Genomic DNA, 16377 nt, shown 5'->3' with positions numbered 1-16377 from the left:
GGATGAGATCACCACCTCCTGAGCTGTCGCCAAAGGTTATCCCTCAACCCTGCAATGATGATATCACTCTGGCACCTTGATTCCCTTACAAACTAGTGCGGTGATCTTTAATCCACCCACCATAGACCTCGCCCCTTATCCATTTCACATGTCTTCTACCTTTGAGCGAGACCTTAATTACAGGAGGATTTATTTTACTCTTGGCACTACACCATTTCTGCAAACACAGGCTGACCGTCGCTCCTAGAGGAAAACAATATTGATAAAGTGGGCCATCGCGTTCATGTTATTTTATTTTTGGTTTTGTTTGTTTACATTATCCGCCCGCCCCTCTCCCCTTCTTCCCTTTGCTCCTCCCTCTCCTGAAAATCTGGTGCTCCTGATCGTTGTCCTCTAACGGTGGTAGGAGGGTTCTTGGAAAGGAAATAAAAGGGAGGAATATTTGTTTTCTGCTGCAGCTCGTGTGTAAATAATAACGGGAGAAATCTCCCGCGGAAGCTAAACAACGTTCTCGTGAATGTGAAGCACTGGCAAAGAGGGTGACGATGTTTTCCGAGAGATACACAAACCTCTGGGTGCAAAGTTCGTGTGGATTGAGATTTATTTCTGAGTTTGTTGAAATGTCCAACTGTGAGCGCGTGAGCCGCTGTACAGCATTCTTTAAAAAATACGTTGATGCACACTGGTTGACCCATCCTCTTTCCAATTCTAAAGATTCTCTCGCACATTATTTGCACAAGTGGGACACTGAGTGCTCGTGTCACGGCTGAATTTACTACCCGGTATGAGCCACACAGAATAGAAACAAAAGCGAGCCTTCTTCTTACTCTGTCAGCAATATATCCTGAGCAGCTACATTTAGCTCTTCTTTGCAAATTTATTTAATAATGAAACGATGAATAATAATAATCGTAATCTGTTTCAGAGGCATTCAAAGAAAACAACGTGGTATATTTACATATATTTGAGCTGTGCAAAAAGTTTTCATCGCCGTGCAATTTATCTTTTAAAGGAGCCATTGGTATTTATTTTCGTTGTGCAAAAATATAATTATTGGACGTAAACTTTCCCTTGTCCTCCGTTGAACCCTACAAACAAGCCATGGCAGGTCCTTCAATTTGTGCTTGATGGCTTCCTCTGCCTGGCTAAGGGCATTCGAGTGGATTTCTGAGGCAGTTCCTTTTTTAAAGCGGGGGCGGCAGACGAACAAAAAAACTTTGTAAACAATATGATCGGAGACCAAAAATATGCTCTATTATTTCCGGAGTTGTGATGGGCCCTCGCGATTTTGATTCTCTCCGTATCTGTACATCACACAGAGTGCAGTGGGGCAGGTGCCATGGGTCGTTTGCTGCCAGGCAGTCAGAAGGAAGAGATCTTGTTACACCCCTCAAAGATTCCTAAAGTTAAGGACCTATCCTGCCACTGTAAAACAAAAAAAACTGTTACTCCACATACCAGTAAGAGGCTGGAGGATTGACAGGATGACTCGTGAGTAGCTCCTGATGAACATTTAGTCGTTTCCTCTCCACCTTTTAGTTTAACAGGTTCTTCTAATTATTCCGTCTACTTATTTCAGTTTTCTTTTAAGCTCATGTTTTTGCACATTCCTTGCACCTCCCCTTTCTGTTATTTTACTTGTACTTCACCCGTTTTATCTACACATCGTAACTTTTTCTCCTTCGTTGAAATTTCCGTACAATAATCTTGTTTACAGCTCCTTTCTCAGCCACTCCTTTGCCTCTCCTGAGCAAAAAAAAACCTAGATTTGAAGCTTTCGTGACTGCAAGGATTCATACTCTTAGTTCTTTCGGTACAGGCACGTAGGTAAAAAAATGAAATTAATAAAATAATAAAATCACGACGTTTCGGAGGCAACACAAGTCTCCGTCATCAGGTGGGACCGTCACAGCCAGATTTGCTGCATCAAGTCTGGCTATGATGGTCCCACCTGATGACGGAGACTTGCGTTGCCTCCGAAACGTCGTGATTTTCTTATTTTATTAATTTCATTTTTTACCTACGTGACTTTACGGAAAGAACTAAGAGTATATAAAAAACCTCCCTCTATCCCCACTCCCACCCGCCTCCCCGGCTACCACCAACCAATTTCTCTCTTCCAATTGCCACGTCGACGTGCCCCATCCTTCGCTCTTACCATCTCCGCTCTTCGCGAGCGGAAGTGTGGCACACTCAGGGGCATTTGCTTTCACAAGCCCCGCCGAGCTGGCAGCCGGAGACACATCAATCCATCAGCACTCAGTGCCGTGGGGGCGGCAGGGAGAAGTCTCTCTGGCAACTAACCTCATCTCCACCCCCCACCCCCTCAACCCCTCCCGCCACCGCTTACTTCTGCTAGAAAAAAGCAAACCATCGAGAGGGCCGCCTCGTGATTGGCACATCTCTCTGCTCTGTTTCCAGTCAGCCCCCGCACCCGGACCCCCAACCCGCAGCGCTGCCCTCTACGCATCCCACCCAGCGGCTTCTCCGACTCCGCCGCTTTCCCCGCCGACGCCAGTGACTCTGCAAAGAGGCTCAAGGTCAGCAGCAGGAGCGGTGGCGATGTCCGTAGTTTCAGCCAAGCGAAATCATTGACGTTGCCAGATTAGCACGGTTGGCTACGTTACTGCGCGAAAGAAGTTTAACATACATACACCGTATTCTTTGGGTCTTTCGGTAAAGTCATGTAGATAGGTAAAAAAATAAAAAACTACGACGTTTCGATCGCAACACAAGCGACCGTCATCAGGTCGCTTGTGTTGCGATCGAAACGTCGTTTTTTTAACCAATCATTGTGACTTTACTGAAAGACGCAAACAATATTAATTCCTGTAGTCACAAAAGCTTCAAGTCAAGATACATACACCACGTCTTGCTCGAATGAGTATTGAGACAGTGCTCATCTTCCATTTAAAGCAATGTGCCAGTGGTGCAGATCCCACATTTTCATTATGGGGGCGAGTCTATTCATTGGACGACCAATGATGGACTTACTCACAAAGTGGTACTTATTATATCGCCCCTGCGGGGATGATGGGCTGAGTCAACCGCCAGCCAGGAATTTGAACTTTCAACCTTCTCCTTGCGAGCTGCGAGCTCGACCGCTGTGCTACCACCCGGTGTCACACCATACTGGTAATGCCGCATCGCGATGGCAAATTGTTAGCTACCTCGCCTGGTATACAGGAAGTCGTGGGTTCAATCTCAACCCTGACGCCTGTATATTTGGAGTTTGCACGTTCTCCCTGTGGTCGCGTGGATCTTTCCTCGGGTCCTCCGGTTTTTCTCTCCACATTTAGAAACATATGCTTAGAGTATTTGGCTGCACTACGTTTCCACATGATGATAAGCCACTTTGTTGAGCTATCATTTGTGGCCAGGTCACTTCGGAAAAATGAGCTATATAGCTCATTGTGCCTTACGTGGTAAATACATATTTTTTTAAATAGTTTTTAGCTCATAGCATCATTACAAATACAATTTTGTAATTTGAAATGTAAGCAAGTGAAGGATAGTGGCATTTCAGCTTAAACTTTACCGGTAATCAATGCTAGAAATGTAAATGGATTTAAGTCTGTTACGTCAGAAGCCCTTTGACTCACCTGGAAAATTTGCTTTAAGGAGAAAAGGGCTCTCCTGAGTTCCCGGCCTGTAGAATTGTTCAGCTTTTCTGCAGGACACAAAGCGACAACACAACAAGCCATTAACACATTCCTGCAGAGGGAGTTGGTAGGAACGTTGGGTTGCTCGGTCAATGGCCAGGGTCAACGGCTTCGTGGTGTATTCCGCAAATATGGCCGACTGTGAGGGTGGGCACAAGCCGGCGTGAGTAGGTTAAACGTTGAGTTTTATAAGGGCACCACGGGGTGACCAGCCTCTCCCCACCCAGCCCCACCCCTCCCACGCCCCATCCAGCCCCACCCTCCCCACCCAAACCCTCCCTACCCTCCCCACCCAGCCCCTCCCCACCCTCCCCTCTCCACCCAGCCCCACCCCTCCCATTTTTGGATGCACGACGGACGGACACAATAATCCCCTGTGGGCTGGTGGAACCAGGTGGTTCCTACCAGTATAACTTGATGGATGATTGAATGATATTGTGTGCATAAAGAATTAGCGTGCAATGTAATTACAATTCTGAAAAGGAGACGTTCAGCGTATGGTCATCCGGTAGTACTGTTGTTACAATAAATGGACGCTTCTTGGAATGACTTCCTCCCCATCGTATTTTAAATAGCATGGCATCTGCGGTTCGTTTTGTGTGTTTTTGTATGTGCAATGCAGTACAAGGCTTATGTAATAATAATTACAAGTGACAATTTACGGCCCTTTGCCAATCCACTGCTGTGCTGCTCATGGTGGGGGGGGGCTTTGTGTTTAGTTTGTTGTCCTTCCCCCCCACCGCACCTCTGATTAGCACGGTTGGCTACGTACGGTGCGAAAGAAGTTCAACACACATACATACATACAGTGCCGGATTATCCTAGTAGCAAAAGTAGCATATGCAACAGGCCCCGCACCTTCAAGGGCCCCGCGCTAAATGCTTTCAAGCTATCAATTCCGGTTCAGTGATTCTGCACTTGCTCTATTACTAGAGTACGATACTGCCTTCAACTTTTATGAACGACTGGGTGTTTAAGGTTAGCGATTTGCCGTATTATCTGGCTGTATAGCAAATAAAAAAATACAATTACTTTATTATGCGAGTTAAAAAGTTTGTGTCTTAATATTTAACGCGTTTTCATTTATTTAGGGCCTCCTTTATAACATATGCTACAGGCCCTGCACTAGCTTAATCCGGCACTGCATACATACATGCCTAACCAGGCTGTTCAGTGCAGGTCGGTGGAAAAGGGTGGCCCAAGATTGGTTCAGATACTACTCAATGTTGGCCAGGGAAGGGCATTGAACTTGGAGCCGCCAGATTCATAGCAGCAACGAGCCAAGCACTTCTCCACCACTCCACTCCCAAGCACAAGATTTACTGCCTTCATGATGATGTTGGTTTTTCCCCCCCCTCCGACAATGAAAGAGTGGCTGCGACGAGACAAATGAATGTTTGTGTTAGCGTCTCCACCTCTCGCATCAAGCGCTCATCAACTGTGAGGCTTTTATCTCCAGACAGCCTCCTCGCCCGGCTACGTGTATCTGATCGCATCTTTTCTTCGCACGGGGAAATTTCGCACGCGCGAGACAAACCAACCGGGCGTTGCTCATTTGACAACAACTCGGGCTGAACGATTAATCGATTTCAAATCGAAATCGCGAATTTTAAACAATGCGATTAAGCAAATCGCAAAGGCTGCGATTTTTTTGAGATTTTAAAAGTCCTATTACTTTATTATTGGAATTGTTTTATTTTTTATAATTATAACTTTTTTTCTTTAACTTAACAATTGTTCTCTGTTTGATTGTTTTGATTTCAATTAAAACATTTTAATAAATACATGTTGGAAGCAATTAATATCTTTTAAGTTCTCATCCTTGCATTATAATATATAGAGCAGTTCATAATTTGATGGTATCATGTGGTAATGCTCCATCACATGTTTTAAATCTATTACACAGTGAATATCGAACTGAAGCTTCGCAATATCGGTCAGAAACATCGCAATTTGATATTTTCCCAAAATCGTTCAGCCCTCACCACAACACAGTCGAATTGCGTTGGGTCACGGCGTGGAAGAGGAGTGAGGGAGGGAGGTGGTGGTGGTAGTTCGAGTGAGGAAACAAATCGCTCAATTTACGATCTGATGTCGCCAGTGGGTTTTTTTTCTCCCCTTCGTGTCACGGTGACACGACGCGGCCTTTCGAGCTCGCAATTCGCCGCGGGCTCTCGGCCACAGTGCGGCCGAAGCTGCCGATCCACGCGCGGCCTCGATCGGCACGAGATCAAAAGCTTGGGTCGCGAACGCTCGAAGTGACAAAAGCCAAGCGAGATGTTGCTCACCGCTCGCCGCCGCTGCTGTGCTCAAAAGCAACATCAGCCTTTAAGAAAACATAACCCCTAAGTGCATTTAAGGAGGAATAAAGGTGGGGGGGGGGGCGGGAAACAACGAAGGCTCTATGTGTTAAGCTGTATGAGGCTATTTGTACAGAAAATTCCCAATTGCTCCGTGGCCCAGTACCTCTTGTTTTGAAGAATGTGGGTGTTGGCGTGGCTGGAATACTTTTCTGTGGCGGCAAGGCCACCACCTGACTTAGTTTTCAATTAAGTTGCATTTTTCCCATTCCGCCCGTCAGAGAATCCTTTTTTGCCAGCGCAGTAATTGCTGCCGAAAGCCAAAGGATAGGATCACCAAATAATGCGGCAAAAGTCTGCGCATTTTTCTTCTGATTAATTCCAATCACGGGCTGATTACAGCAAATCAAGTAACAAGTATAACCAAGAAGCGCCCTGAGAAGCCGTTTGATTTCTTGGCTTCTTACAAACTAAAAGCAAAAGACCCTTATACTTTCCAGGTCATTGAAACTTTCCTGAGAAACATTACTATTATTACCTAATTGCACACACCACTAACAGAATGTTTCCCTGAAACAATGTGTCCGCTAAGATGAGAGGGGTTCAAAGAATGCTCTAAGGCAAGAGTATAAATAAACTCTGGCAAGAATGGCTTTCATTTAAGACAATTATACACTTTTGGATCAGTGTTTGAGGTTCATTTTCACAAACGTAGCTTTTATGCCTTAAGAAATGTACACATCTGTTTCCGTGCAATATCCTGCATTAGACATCAGCACGTTATTATACAAACTATATATGTGTGTACTCTATTTTATATATATATAAATGTTTTGAGTTTCTTTTTAAAAATTCCTGCTTTTTTATCAGCATGCATCATGAGATTATATTCTATTCTTGCACGTGGCTATATGTTCAGAAGCTAAACGCCAATGTTGAGGAATGCTAGCCAAGAGAGAACTTCAAGACAGAGTTTTTGTAGTTGTGCTACTCCTCTCTTGAAGGAGTGCAAGACAATGCATGTATTATTAGAGCAGGTTTCTTTGCATGCTTTGCCACAAGTACGTGTGGTTAATGCAGAATTGACGCCTTGCACAAGGTATCTATTTGGTGTTTGGACATCTTAACACCTCCTGTTTTATTGCCATGATGAAGGGTAAAACTTATTTTTCATCATTTTTTAACACCGGCCAGAAAGGCCCCACAGACACAGTGGTTTACTGTTGGCGAAATATTATGAGATGAAGAAACCATCTCGCAGAAGTGAATGTGCTCCCTGGGTCAGAGAATAACTGGATGGTTTATTTCACAAGACTTCTGGAATATCCTGAATGTGCGATTTTAATTGCTTACACATTAAGTGGCGCACTCTGTCGCTTACTCTGACGTGAGATCGTCACGTGACGGTCAATCCGCTATGAAGAAAAAAATGCTTCTCACAACTGGAATTCAGACAAATTAAAATGTAAAACCAATTGTCATTTATTTTCATCCAATCTATGGTCACCAGGCTGAGACCATCAACGCACTACACCCAAGACCTCAGTGTAATCGTGGGTGGCCACCCAAATTCGACCCGAAATCTCAGCGATAGCTGCTCAGCACTTTGACCTCCTTGGTCTGGTGCACTGATCTTTTTTTTTTCAGAGTTCAGCAAAATGCAACCACTCATTTTATGCAGTTCTGTGTGGTCCACCATTGCATGTTTCTTTGCTCGTTTTCACAATCTCCACCTGATGTAATACTGAACTTGCAGATCACTTTAGCTCTCTGTGTTTAGGTCTAAACTGCACTGCATGTATCTACGTTCAACTTCCTTTGCACCGTACGTAGCCAATCGTGCTGTTCTGTCGTCAAATATTAAGCCAGGTCGCTCTTGCAAAAGATACTCACATTTTCAATGGAATCTCCGAGAGTAAAATATAGTCAGTATTTATGATCGTCGATACATTGTCCGAGGCCCTCCAAGGTAATTTCCCCTGTGAATATGAATCATTCTCAGTTCCACTGTAGGGATACTGCCATGGTGTGTGTGATGGTTAGCACAATGGACTTGTAATCCCAGTGTAGGAGATGAAAGAAAGAATGGGCAAGTTTCTTAAATCTCCCGGCCTCTGTTTACCCAGCATTAAAACAGGGTTAGTCATTTGGCAGGAATTGTGTGGTAGAGTAGAGTGTCGGTCCTCCCTCCTCTTAGAAAATGTCTGGCTCTCTAAAGCTTCCTCGAGTGGAGGCCCTTCCCGCAGCAAAGGCATCAGCAAGCAATTTCAAGGCTGCACCTTTAACTTTTACCACCATAAAAGACTTCAATTTGAGGTCAACTGAATTCATTTCACCGTGTTCAATTTGAACCGACTGTAACGGGCACAGACGGTGTTAACACTGCCAGAGGTAACACTTGAGCTATCCCCAGTGAGCCAGAGAAAAACACTTGTTGAAAAAAAAATATTGAGTTGACACACTTTACTGCCTTGTAACAACACGTGGTGCATTATTACACATTTGCCATGAAGGTACCCAAATAGCACTAAAACATTTGGCTGTATTAATTCCTGCACGTATGCACATGCAACTTTTTTTCATAATCCATGTCTTTGTGTAGTATTGTGCCTTGCCATGCCACGAATACTTTCTCCAGAATTTTTGAATTTAAACAAACTGCAAATCAACCTAAAATACAAAACAGCTTCTTGGGTTTTTCTTTTTTTAGCCGCATAAAAAATAAGCATTAACTTGCATGGAACCTTTCCTTCCAAACAAAACTTCAGCATTTAAATAATCCCCATGAAAGTCTACAGGTGCCTCAGATTCATGTGGAATTCTTTAAAGGTTTTGCTTTAGGGTGGTATTAGCGAATTTTCTCGCACATATTAACCCGTAGCAATTTTCATGTATTTTTAAAACCGGTGAAAATGTTAATATTTTAATCCACTTAAGAGACGTGTTAGATAACTATGAACTTTGTTGTTCACATTAAGAGCACTTCCAATTTGAGCATGAACCAAGTATGCATTGAAACTATACAGATATATGGAAGTTGTTGTTAATAACATATCTAACACTGATGGATGTATTGATCATGAGATATACCTGACATGCCTCATAGGATCCAATGAGCATTTTGCAAATCACATAACGTTCGGTGGGATTGTTTCGTGATCGATTTATTGCAAAAACAAACAAGACTCTTTCACAAGACTTTAGAATTGTCTCTTATTTCTATTGGCCGCAACTTATTAACACAGAATGTTCTCATTTGTGTTGCAGTTCATGAACAGTGGAGATGATCGTGCAACCGTCTCTCTTTGCTCCCTATCAACAAACACAACATGTTGACACCGATACGCGACAAGCGGCCGATTAAACTTAGATGAGCCGCTCAGACACACACACGCGCACACGCACGCACAGCTCAAATTGGAAATGATGCTCAATCCACGCAGAGGCGTCAGCATAAAATGATGCCCAGACGCCCAATCCTGCCAAAGCCGGCGATGGTTCGAGACAATTCCCATCCTGAATTCTTTTCAACTCCTTGCCAAAACACAGGCGAAGGGTTTTTTTTTTCCTGTTCCTTTTCATAAAAAAAGAGGATCATTGGCATCCAAGGAAATGTTTCCTTTCCAACATTTTTTTCTAATTGAAGCACTCTACACGTCTGCACGCTTTGTGCTACCTAAACTCGACTACTTTTTATTTTACCAGGTAAGGCCCACTACTGAGCTCATAGCTCTTTTGCAGAAGTGACCTGGCCACAAATGATAGCTCAACAAAGTGGCTTATCATGTGGAAATGTATAGCAGCCACATACTCTAAACGAATGTTGACTCTAAATGGGGAGGGAAAAACCGGAGGACCCGGAAAAATACACACGACCACGGGAGGAAGAGAAAGAGAACATGCAAACTCCAAATATACAGCAGCAGGCGTCAGGGTCGGGATCGAACCTACGACCTCCTGCATACCTTGCGAGGGAGTCAACATCTCGCCTAGCGCAGCACCCCACCAGCGCAGAGCGAATCGCTTTGCAGGAGCGCTCCGTGGCTGCTGCAGCGCCGTGCGGCCATCGCGGCACGTCTCACAGAACTCGCGCGATTGGGGGGGCAGCACCAACGCGGAGATGCGGCGGTGATCGCGCGGCGCGCCAGCAAGATGGACTACAGCCACACGAGCATGGGAAGGAGGCGAGTAGGAAGAATCAGCTCCCTAAAATGGGAAAAGATTCGCGAAGCGGTGGACGGAGAGTATAGTTCATGGGCCGTCAACCAAAATAACAAGAAGAGCCACTTGATGTTCGAATTCCGTAAAAAAAACTCAACATTTCAAGAGCCGCCAATGCATGTGAATACGAGTCGGCGGTCCTCAATGAACAACAACGTCACGAAATCAGTTGTTAAAGAGCCGCATGCGGCTCCGGAGCCGCAGTTTGCCGACCCTTGGCATAGCTAATGGTTCAATCACAGGGTTTTCGTCTTGGGTGCTTTTAAATCGATGTACAAAATCGTCACTGCATTGAGGATTGTGCAAATGCCCCGTCATCTTTGCTCGTGCTGTGCCCGAGTACAGGTCGAAGTGCGGCCCTTCAATTGTTTGCCTGCGACATTGCTGGCGGAAGAGTCTCCGCTCGCAGGAGCTCTCGAGAGCCCCTCTGTGTGGCATAGTTGGCCTACTCCTCCAAGCTGCCAACAGTCTAGGAAGCGGTGGGAGTAGCCACGCTTAATACTACCACCATACACGACTCGCCAATCGACTAACTGCGTGCCATGCATTCATTGTGGGGAAGGCTCTCAGACAGGAACAATCACTGTCCAGTTGTCGTTTTGTTATCTCGGCAACTACGGCGTTGAGTTCTCTTGTGGTGCACAATGTAAAATCACGTCTCCATACCCTGCTCTCTTGGTGGCGCGGCCCAATACTTCCTATTAACTTGGCAGCGGCATCGTAAACGGGTTTATTGCACTCTGGTATTAGAGTTGTGTTATTCGCGCCATGCTCATCAATGTACGACGAAGTATGAGCTTGCCCTTGACGGACATGCCAATCGGTGCGATGACACCAAGGTGTGAAAATAAACACTGCTGAAGAATTACACAATTAAAGCAACTGCATTATCACTTACTTTTTTCTTCTCTCGAAATACAGCGGCCTTATTGAGTTAGTTGCACATGGTACATCTGTCGTCAGGCCTGAACACGCTTCACAATTTCGAACCCCTCTGCCCTGCATGTCTTTTGCAGAAAGCGATAAAATACCTGACAAGAATATCGACGGCTACACGAGCACCGGATTTGCAACCCAGAAGTCGCCAGTTTGGTCTCTCAACACGGCGATTGAAAGACATTTACGGGTTTCTTAAATCCTCCCGTCTTTCTCGACAAAGCAATAAAGATGGGTCTTCACCACAGTTTAGTCAATCGACCTGTCGTGCATGATATGGGGAAATGTGGGGGTTACTCCTGCTATTTACAAGATGTCTCGCCAGCGTGAGAGAGTAGGTCGAATGCTCTCTGGAGGCGCTCCATACAGCTCCTCAGGGTCACTGATGCTGACAAAAATTGAAGTGCCTACACTGAACCGCACCCAGCACATCTGTAGCAAGGCCATGCACACACTCCGATGGGAAAATGGAATAATTACAGGGAAATTTATTGTACACACAAAGGCCACGACACCAGCAATTTTCAATTATGTTATGGAGCCTTGAATGTGCCCGAGCCAGAAGACAGGATGTTCCATCAATCAAGGATGGTATGCTTAATTGACTGTGTTTCCACAGCACATTATCTGGACGGCCGAGGTAACTGCCTGAAAGGGTCACAAAAATAGAGGGCTCCACAGTTTCAGGCAATCACGATAAACCTCTCGGTGACCCAGCTAAGAGCCCGCGTCCATCACCGTACAAATGGCGAACTAAAGAGATGCCTCGGTAAGCATCCTGGTGCATAAAACTGGCATCTAGATTGTTTGTGCATAGTATTTATTGGAATGCGATGACCCTCGATTATTGAACAATATCTCTTCAGAAGTATTAAAGGGAGCACATGAAAGAATTCAAGAAACTAGTGCATGGTTTTATAGGAGCAGCTGTGAACTAGGGGCATAAATGGAACGGAATAGAAGAATTAAAAAAAGTAGAAAAACTAAAAATAGCCGGATTAACGGCAAAACGTCGACATTGAAGCCACATGTGTAGGGTTGAGAACGCATTCTTGCTCTTATATCTTTAGTCGGCTATCATATAACCGGCGACAGGGATGAGCCAGATGAACAGCGGCATTCTCGACTGTTTATCCAACCGTGCCTTTTAATTCTCTCGATTCATATATAAATATGGGGATGTCTGTTTCGCATGAAACGGGATGAAGAAGAAGAAAAAAAAAGCGCGCGACCACCTCCAGCGTGGCCAGACGCTCGGAACACACGTGTTCCCCCGGCAGACTCCCAGATGCAAGCCCCCCACCGCAGCCTGGCACCAACCCCACACAGAAATCGCCACCGTACGCTCAGCGGCGCAACACAGCCCCCGCAGTCCCGAGCGAAGAGTTCGGTGATGCACCGAAGGCTGTAACAAACAAATGCCTCTCTCGCAAAGACCGCATACTTAACTCCTTTCCTGGCCACCCGCACTGAGACTTGACTGTATTTACATTTTTTTGCCCCACTGTTTGTGACATGAAACAGCTGCGTGGAAATGGAGCGCTACGCACGCCGGCACACGCAGGTCTCCGCCGACGACGGAGAGCCACGGCAGCGCAGACCTGGAGATGGAGGTTTTCGTCCGAATCCGACCGCACTCAACTTGTGCACATTTTTTTCCAAAATAACAAAACCCCCGGCAGCACGTAAATAAATGCAGCGGCGCGTTATTTATTTATTTCACAATTACAGCTTTTCCGCGTTTTTTTTTATTTTGAAATGGCAAATTTTTTTTGTTTTGGGCAGCCATTTATTTTTTTATTTACATAAAAAAAAATCGACAAAAAAATCCCTGACCTCTCCATAATTCCCATGCGTGCTGCGAAGCTTAAAACTGGGCTAAGAAGAGCACAAGTCTGTGTATGGACAATACGTCTTTATGCGTGGCCCTAAGGAAACAACAACTCACACAAAGGCTGGACTGTGGGAAGAATACTGTGGGCAAGTCCACGGCTTGGCAGTGAGTGTACGCACGCCCTCCATGGACGCCGCTCTTTCTTATTTTTGTTCCGCTTTTATTTTTTCTCAAAAGGTAGAAACCATTGCCGCCGAGGGGCCGTGCTTGACCCACGACCGTGGCACGGATGCGACGCGGACAATCGCCCTGGTGTTTAATCGCAGATTCTAAATGTCGTTCGCGTTCTGCAGTTAAAGGTTAAAGCGATGCGGCACAAAGGCTCGCTGACGCTCGTTTATTTATATCGGGGCCTTTTCGTTAAATTAACGGGCACTGTTGGCGCCGCTAGGTAGTGCACTGTGTAGGGATTGGCACCACTAGGTAGTGCACTGTGTAGGGATTGGCACCACTAGGTAGTGCACTGTGTAGGGACTGGCACCGCTAGGTAGTGCACTGTGTAGGGACTGGCATCACTAGGTAGTGCACTGTGTAGGGACTGGCATCACTAGGTAGTGCACTGTGTAGGGATTGGCACCACTAGGTAGTGCACTGTGTAGGGATTGGCACCACTAGGTAGTGCACTGTGTAGGGACTGGCACCGCTAGGTAGTGCACTGTGCAGAGACTGGCATCACTAGGTAGTGCACTGTGTAGGGACTGGCATCACTAGGTAGTGCACTGTGTAGGGACTGGCACCACTAGGTAGTGCACTGTGTAGAGACTGGCACCACTAGGTAGTGCACTGTGTAGGGACTGGCATCACTAGGTAGTGCACTGTGTAGGGATTGGCACCACTAGGTAGTGCACTGTGTAGGGATTGGCACCACTAGGTAGTGCACTGTGTAGGGACTGGCACCGCTAGGTAGTGCACTGTGTAGGGACTGGCATCACTAGGTAGTGCACTGTGTAGGGACTGGCATCACTAGGTAGTGCACTGTGTAGGGACTGGCATCACTAGGTAGTGCACTGTGTAGGGACTGGCATCACTAGGTAGTGCACTGTGTAGGGATTGGCACTGCTAGGTAGTGCACTGTGTAGGGACTGGCACCGCTAGGTAGTACACTGTGTAGGGACTGGCACCACTAGGTAGTGCACTGTGTAGGGACTGGCACCACTAGGTAGTGCACTGTGTAGGGATTGGCACCGCTAGGTAGTGCACTGTGTCGGGACTGGCACCACTAGGTAGTACACTGTGTAGGGACTGGCACCACTAGGTAGTACACTGTGTAGGGACTGGCACCACTAGGTAGTGCACTGTGTAGAGACTGGCATCACTAGGTAGTGCACTGTGTAGGGACTGGCATCACTAGGTAGTGCACTGTGTAGGGACTGGCACCGCGAGGTAGTGCACTGTGTAGGGACTGGCACCACTAGGTAGTGCACTGTGTAGGGACTGGCACCGCGAGGTAGTGCACTGTGTAGGGACTGGCACCACTAGGTAGTGCACTGTGTAGGGACTGGCACCGCGAGGTAGTGCACTGTGTAGGGACTGGCACCACTAGGTAGTGCACTGTCTAGGGATTGGCACCGCGAGGTAGTGCACTGTGTAGGGACTGGCACCGCGAGGTAGTGCACTGTGTAGGGATTGGCACCGCTAGGTAGTGCACTGTGTTGGGACTGGCACCACTAGGTAGTGCACTGTGTAGGGACTGGCACCACTAGGTAGTGCACTGTGTAGAGACTGGCATCACTAGGTAGTGCACTGTGTAGGGACTGGCATCACTAGGTAGTGCACTGTGTAGGGATTGGCACCACTAGGTAGTGCACTGTGTAGGGACTGGCACCGCTAGATAGTGCACTGTGTAGGGACTGGCACCGCGAGGTAGTGCACTGTGTAGGGACTGGCACCACTAGGTAGTGCACTGTGTAGGGACTGGCACCGCGAGGTAGTGCACTGTGTAGGGACTGGCACCACTAGGTAGTGCACTGTGTAGGGACTGGCACCGCGAGGTAGTGCACTGTGTAGGGACTGGCACCACTAGGTAGTGCACTGTGTAGGGATTGGCACCGCGAGGTAGTGCACTGTGTAGGGACTGGCACCGCGAGGTAGTGCACTGTGTAGGGATTGGCACCGCTAGGTAGTGCACTGTGTAGGGACTGGCACCACTAGGTAGTGCACTGTGTAGGGACTGGCATCACTAGGTAGTGCACTGTGTAGGGACTGGCACCACTAGGTAGTGCACTGTGTAGGGACTGGCACCACTAGGTAGTGCACTGTGTAGGGACTGGCACCACTAGGTAGTGCACTGTGTAGGGACTGGCACCGCGAGGTAGTGCACTGTGTAGGGACTGGCACCACTAGGTAGTGCACTGTGTAGGGACTGGCACCACTAGGTAGTGCACTGTGTAGGGACTGGCACCACTAGGTAGTGCACTGTGTAGGGACTGGCACCGCGAGGTAGTGCACTGTGTAGGGACTGGCACCACTAGGTAGTGCACTGTGTAGGGACTGGCACCGCGAGGTAGTGCACTGTGTAGGGACTGGCACCACTAGGTAGTGCACTGTGTAGGGATTGGCACCGCGAGGTAGTGCACTGTGTAGGGACTGGCACCGCGAGGTAGTGCACTGTGTAGGGATTGGCACCGCTAGGTAGTGCACTGTGTAGGGACTGGCACCACTAGGTAGTGCACTGTGTAGGGACTGGCATCACTAGGTAGTGCACTGTGTAGGGACTGGCACCACTAGGTAGTGCACTGTGTAGGGACTGGCACCACTAGGTAGTGCACTGTGTAGGGACTGGCACCACTAGGTAGTGCACTGTGTAGGGACTGGCACCGCGAGGTAGTGCACTGTGTAGGGACTGGCACCACTAGGTAGTGCACTGTGTAGGGACTGGCACCACTAGGTAGTGCACTGTGTAGGGACTGGCACCACTAGGTAGTGCACTGTGTAGGGACTGGCACCGCGAGGTAGTGCACTGTGTAGGGACTGGCACCATTAGGTAATGCACTGTGTAGGGACTGGCACCGCGAGGTAGTGCACTGTGTAGGGACTGGCACCACTAGGTAGTGCACTGTGTAGGGACTGGCACCGCGAGGTAGTGCACTGTGTAGGGACTGGCACCACTAGGTAGTGCACTGTGTAGGGATTGGCACCGCGAGGTAGTGCACTGTGTAGGGACTGGCACCGCGAGGTAGTGCACTGTGTAGGGATTGGCACCGCTAGGTAGTGCACTGTGTAGGGACTGGCACCACTAGGTAGTGCACTGTGTAGGGACTGGCACCGCGAGGTAGTGCACTGTGTAGGGATTGGCGCCGCTAGGTAGTGCACTGTGTAGGGATTGGCACCACTAGGTAGTGCACTGTGTAGGGATTGGCACCAC

General features: G+C 47.4%; 1 protein-coding gene across 1 annotated transcript in view; it reads right to left on the bottom strand.

Moving 5' to 3' along the window:
• The window catches only part of LOC144723330 (FH1/FH2 domain-containing protein 3-like), a 179033-nt gene that overhangs the window by 81497 nt on the left and 81159 nt on the right, over positions 1 to 16377 (bottom strand). Inside the window, exon 4 of the mRNA XM_078602034.1 lies at positions 3603 to 3670. Within this exon, the coding sequence (XP_078458160.1) occupies positions 3603 to 3670 (68 nt within the window). The remainder of the gene's footprint in view (positions 1 to 3602; positions 3671 to 16377) is intronic.

The sequence above is a fragment of the Lampetra planeri genome, chromosome 17 (assembly GCF_965212315.1).
Source record: "Lampetra planeri chromosome 17, kcLamPlan1.2.h2, whole genome shotgun sequence".
Taxonomy (NCBI): Eukaryota; Metazoa; Chordata; class Hyperoartia; order Petromyzontiformes; family Petromyzontidae; genus Lampetra; species Lampetra planeri.
Note: the sequence above shows the minus strand (reverse complement) of the source record. Positions and strands in the feature narration are given on the sequence as shown.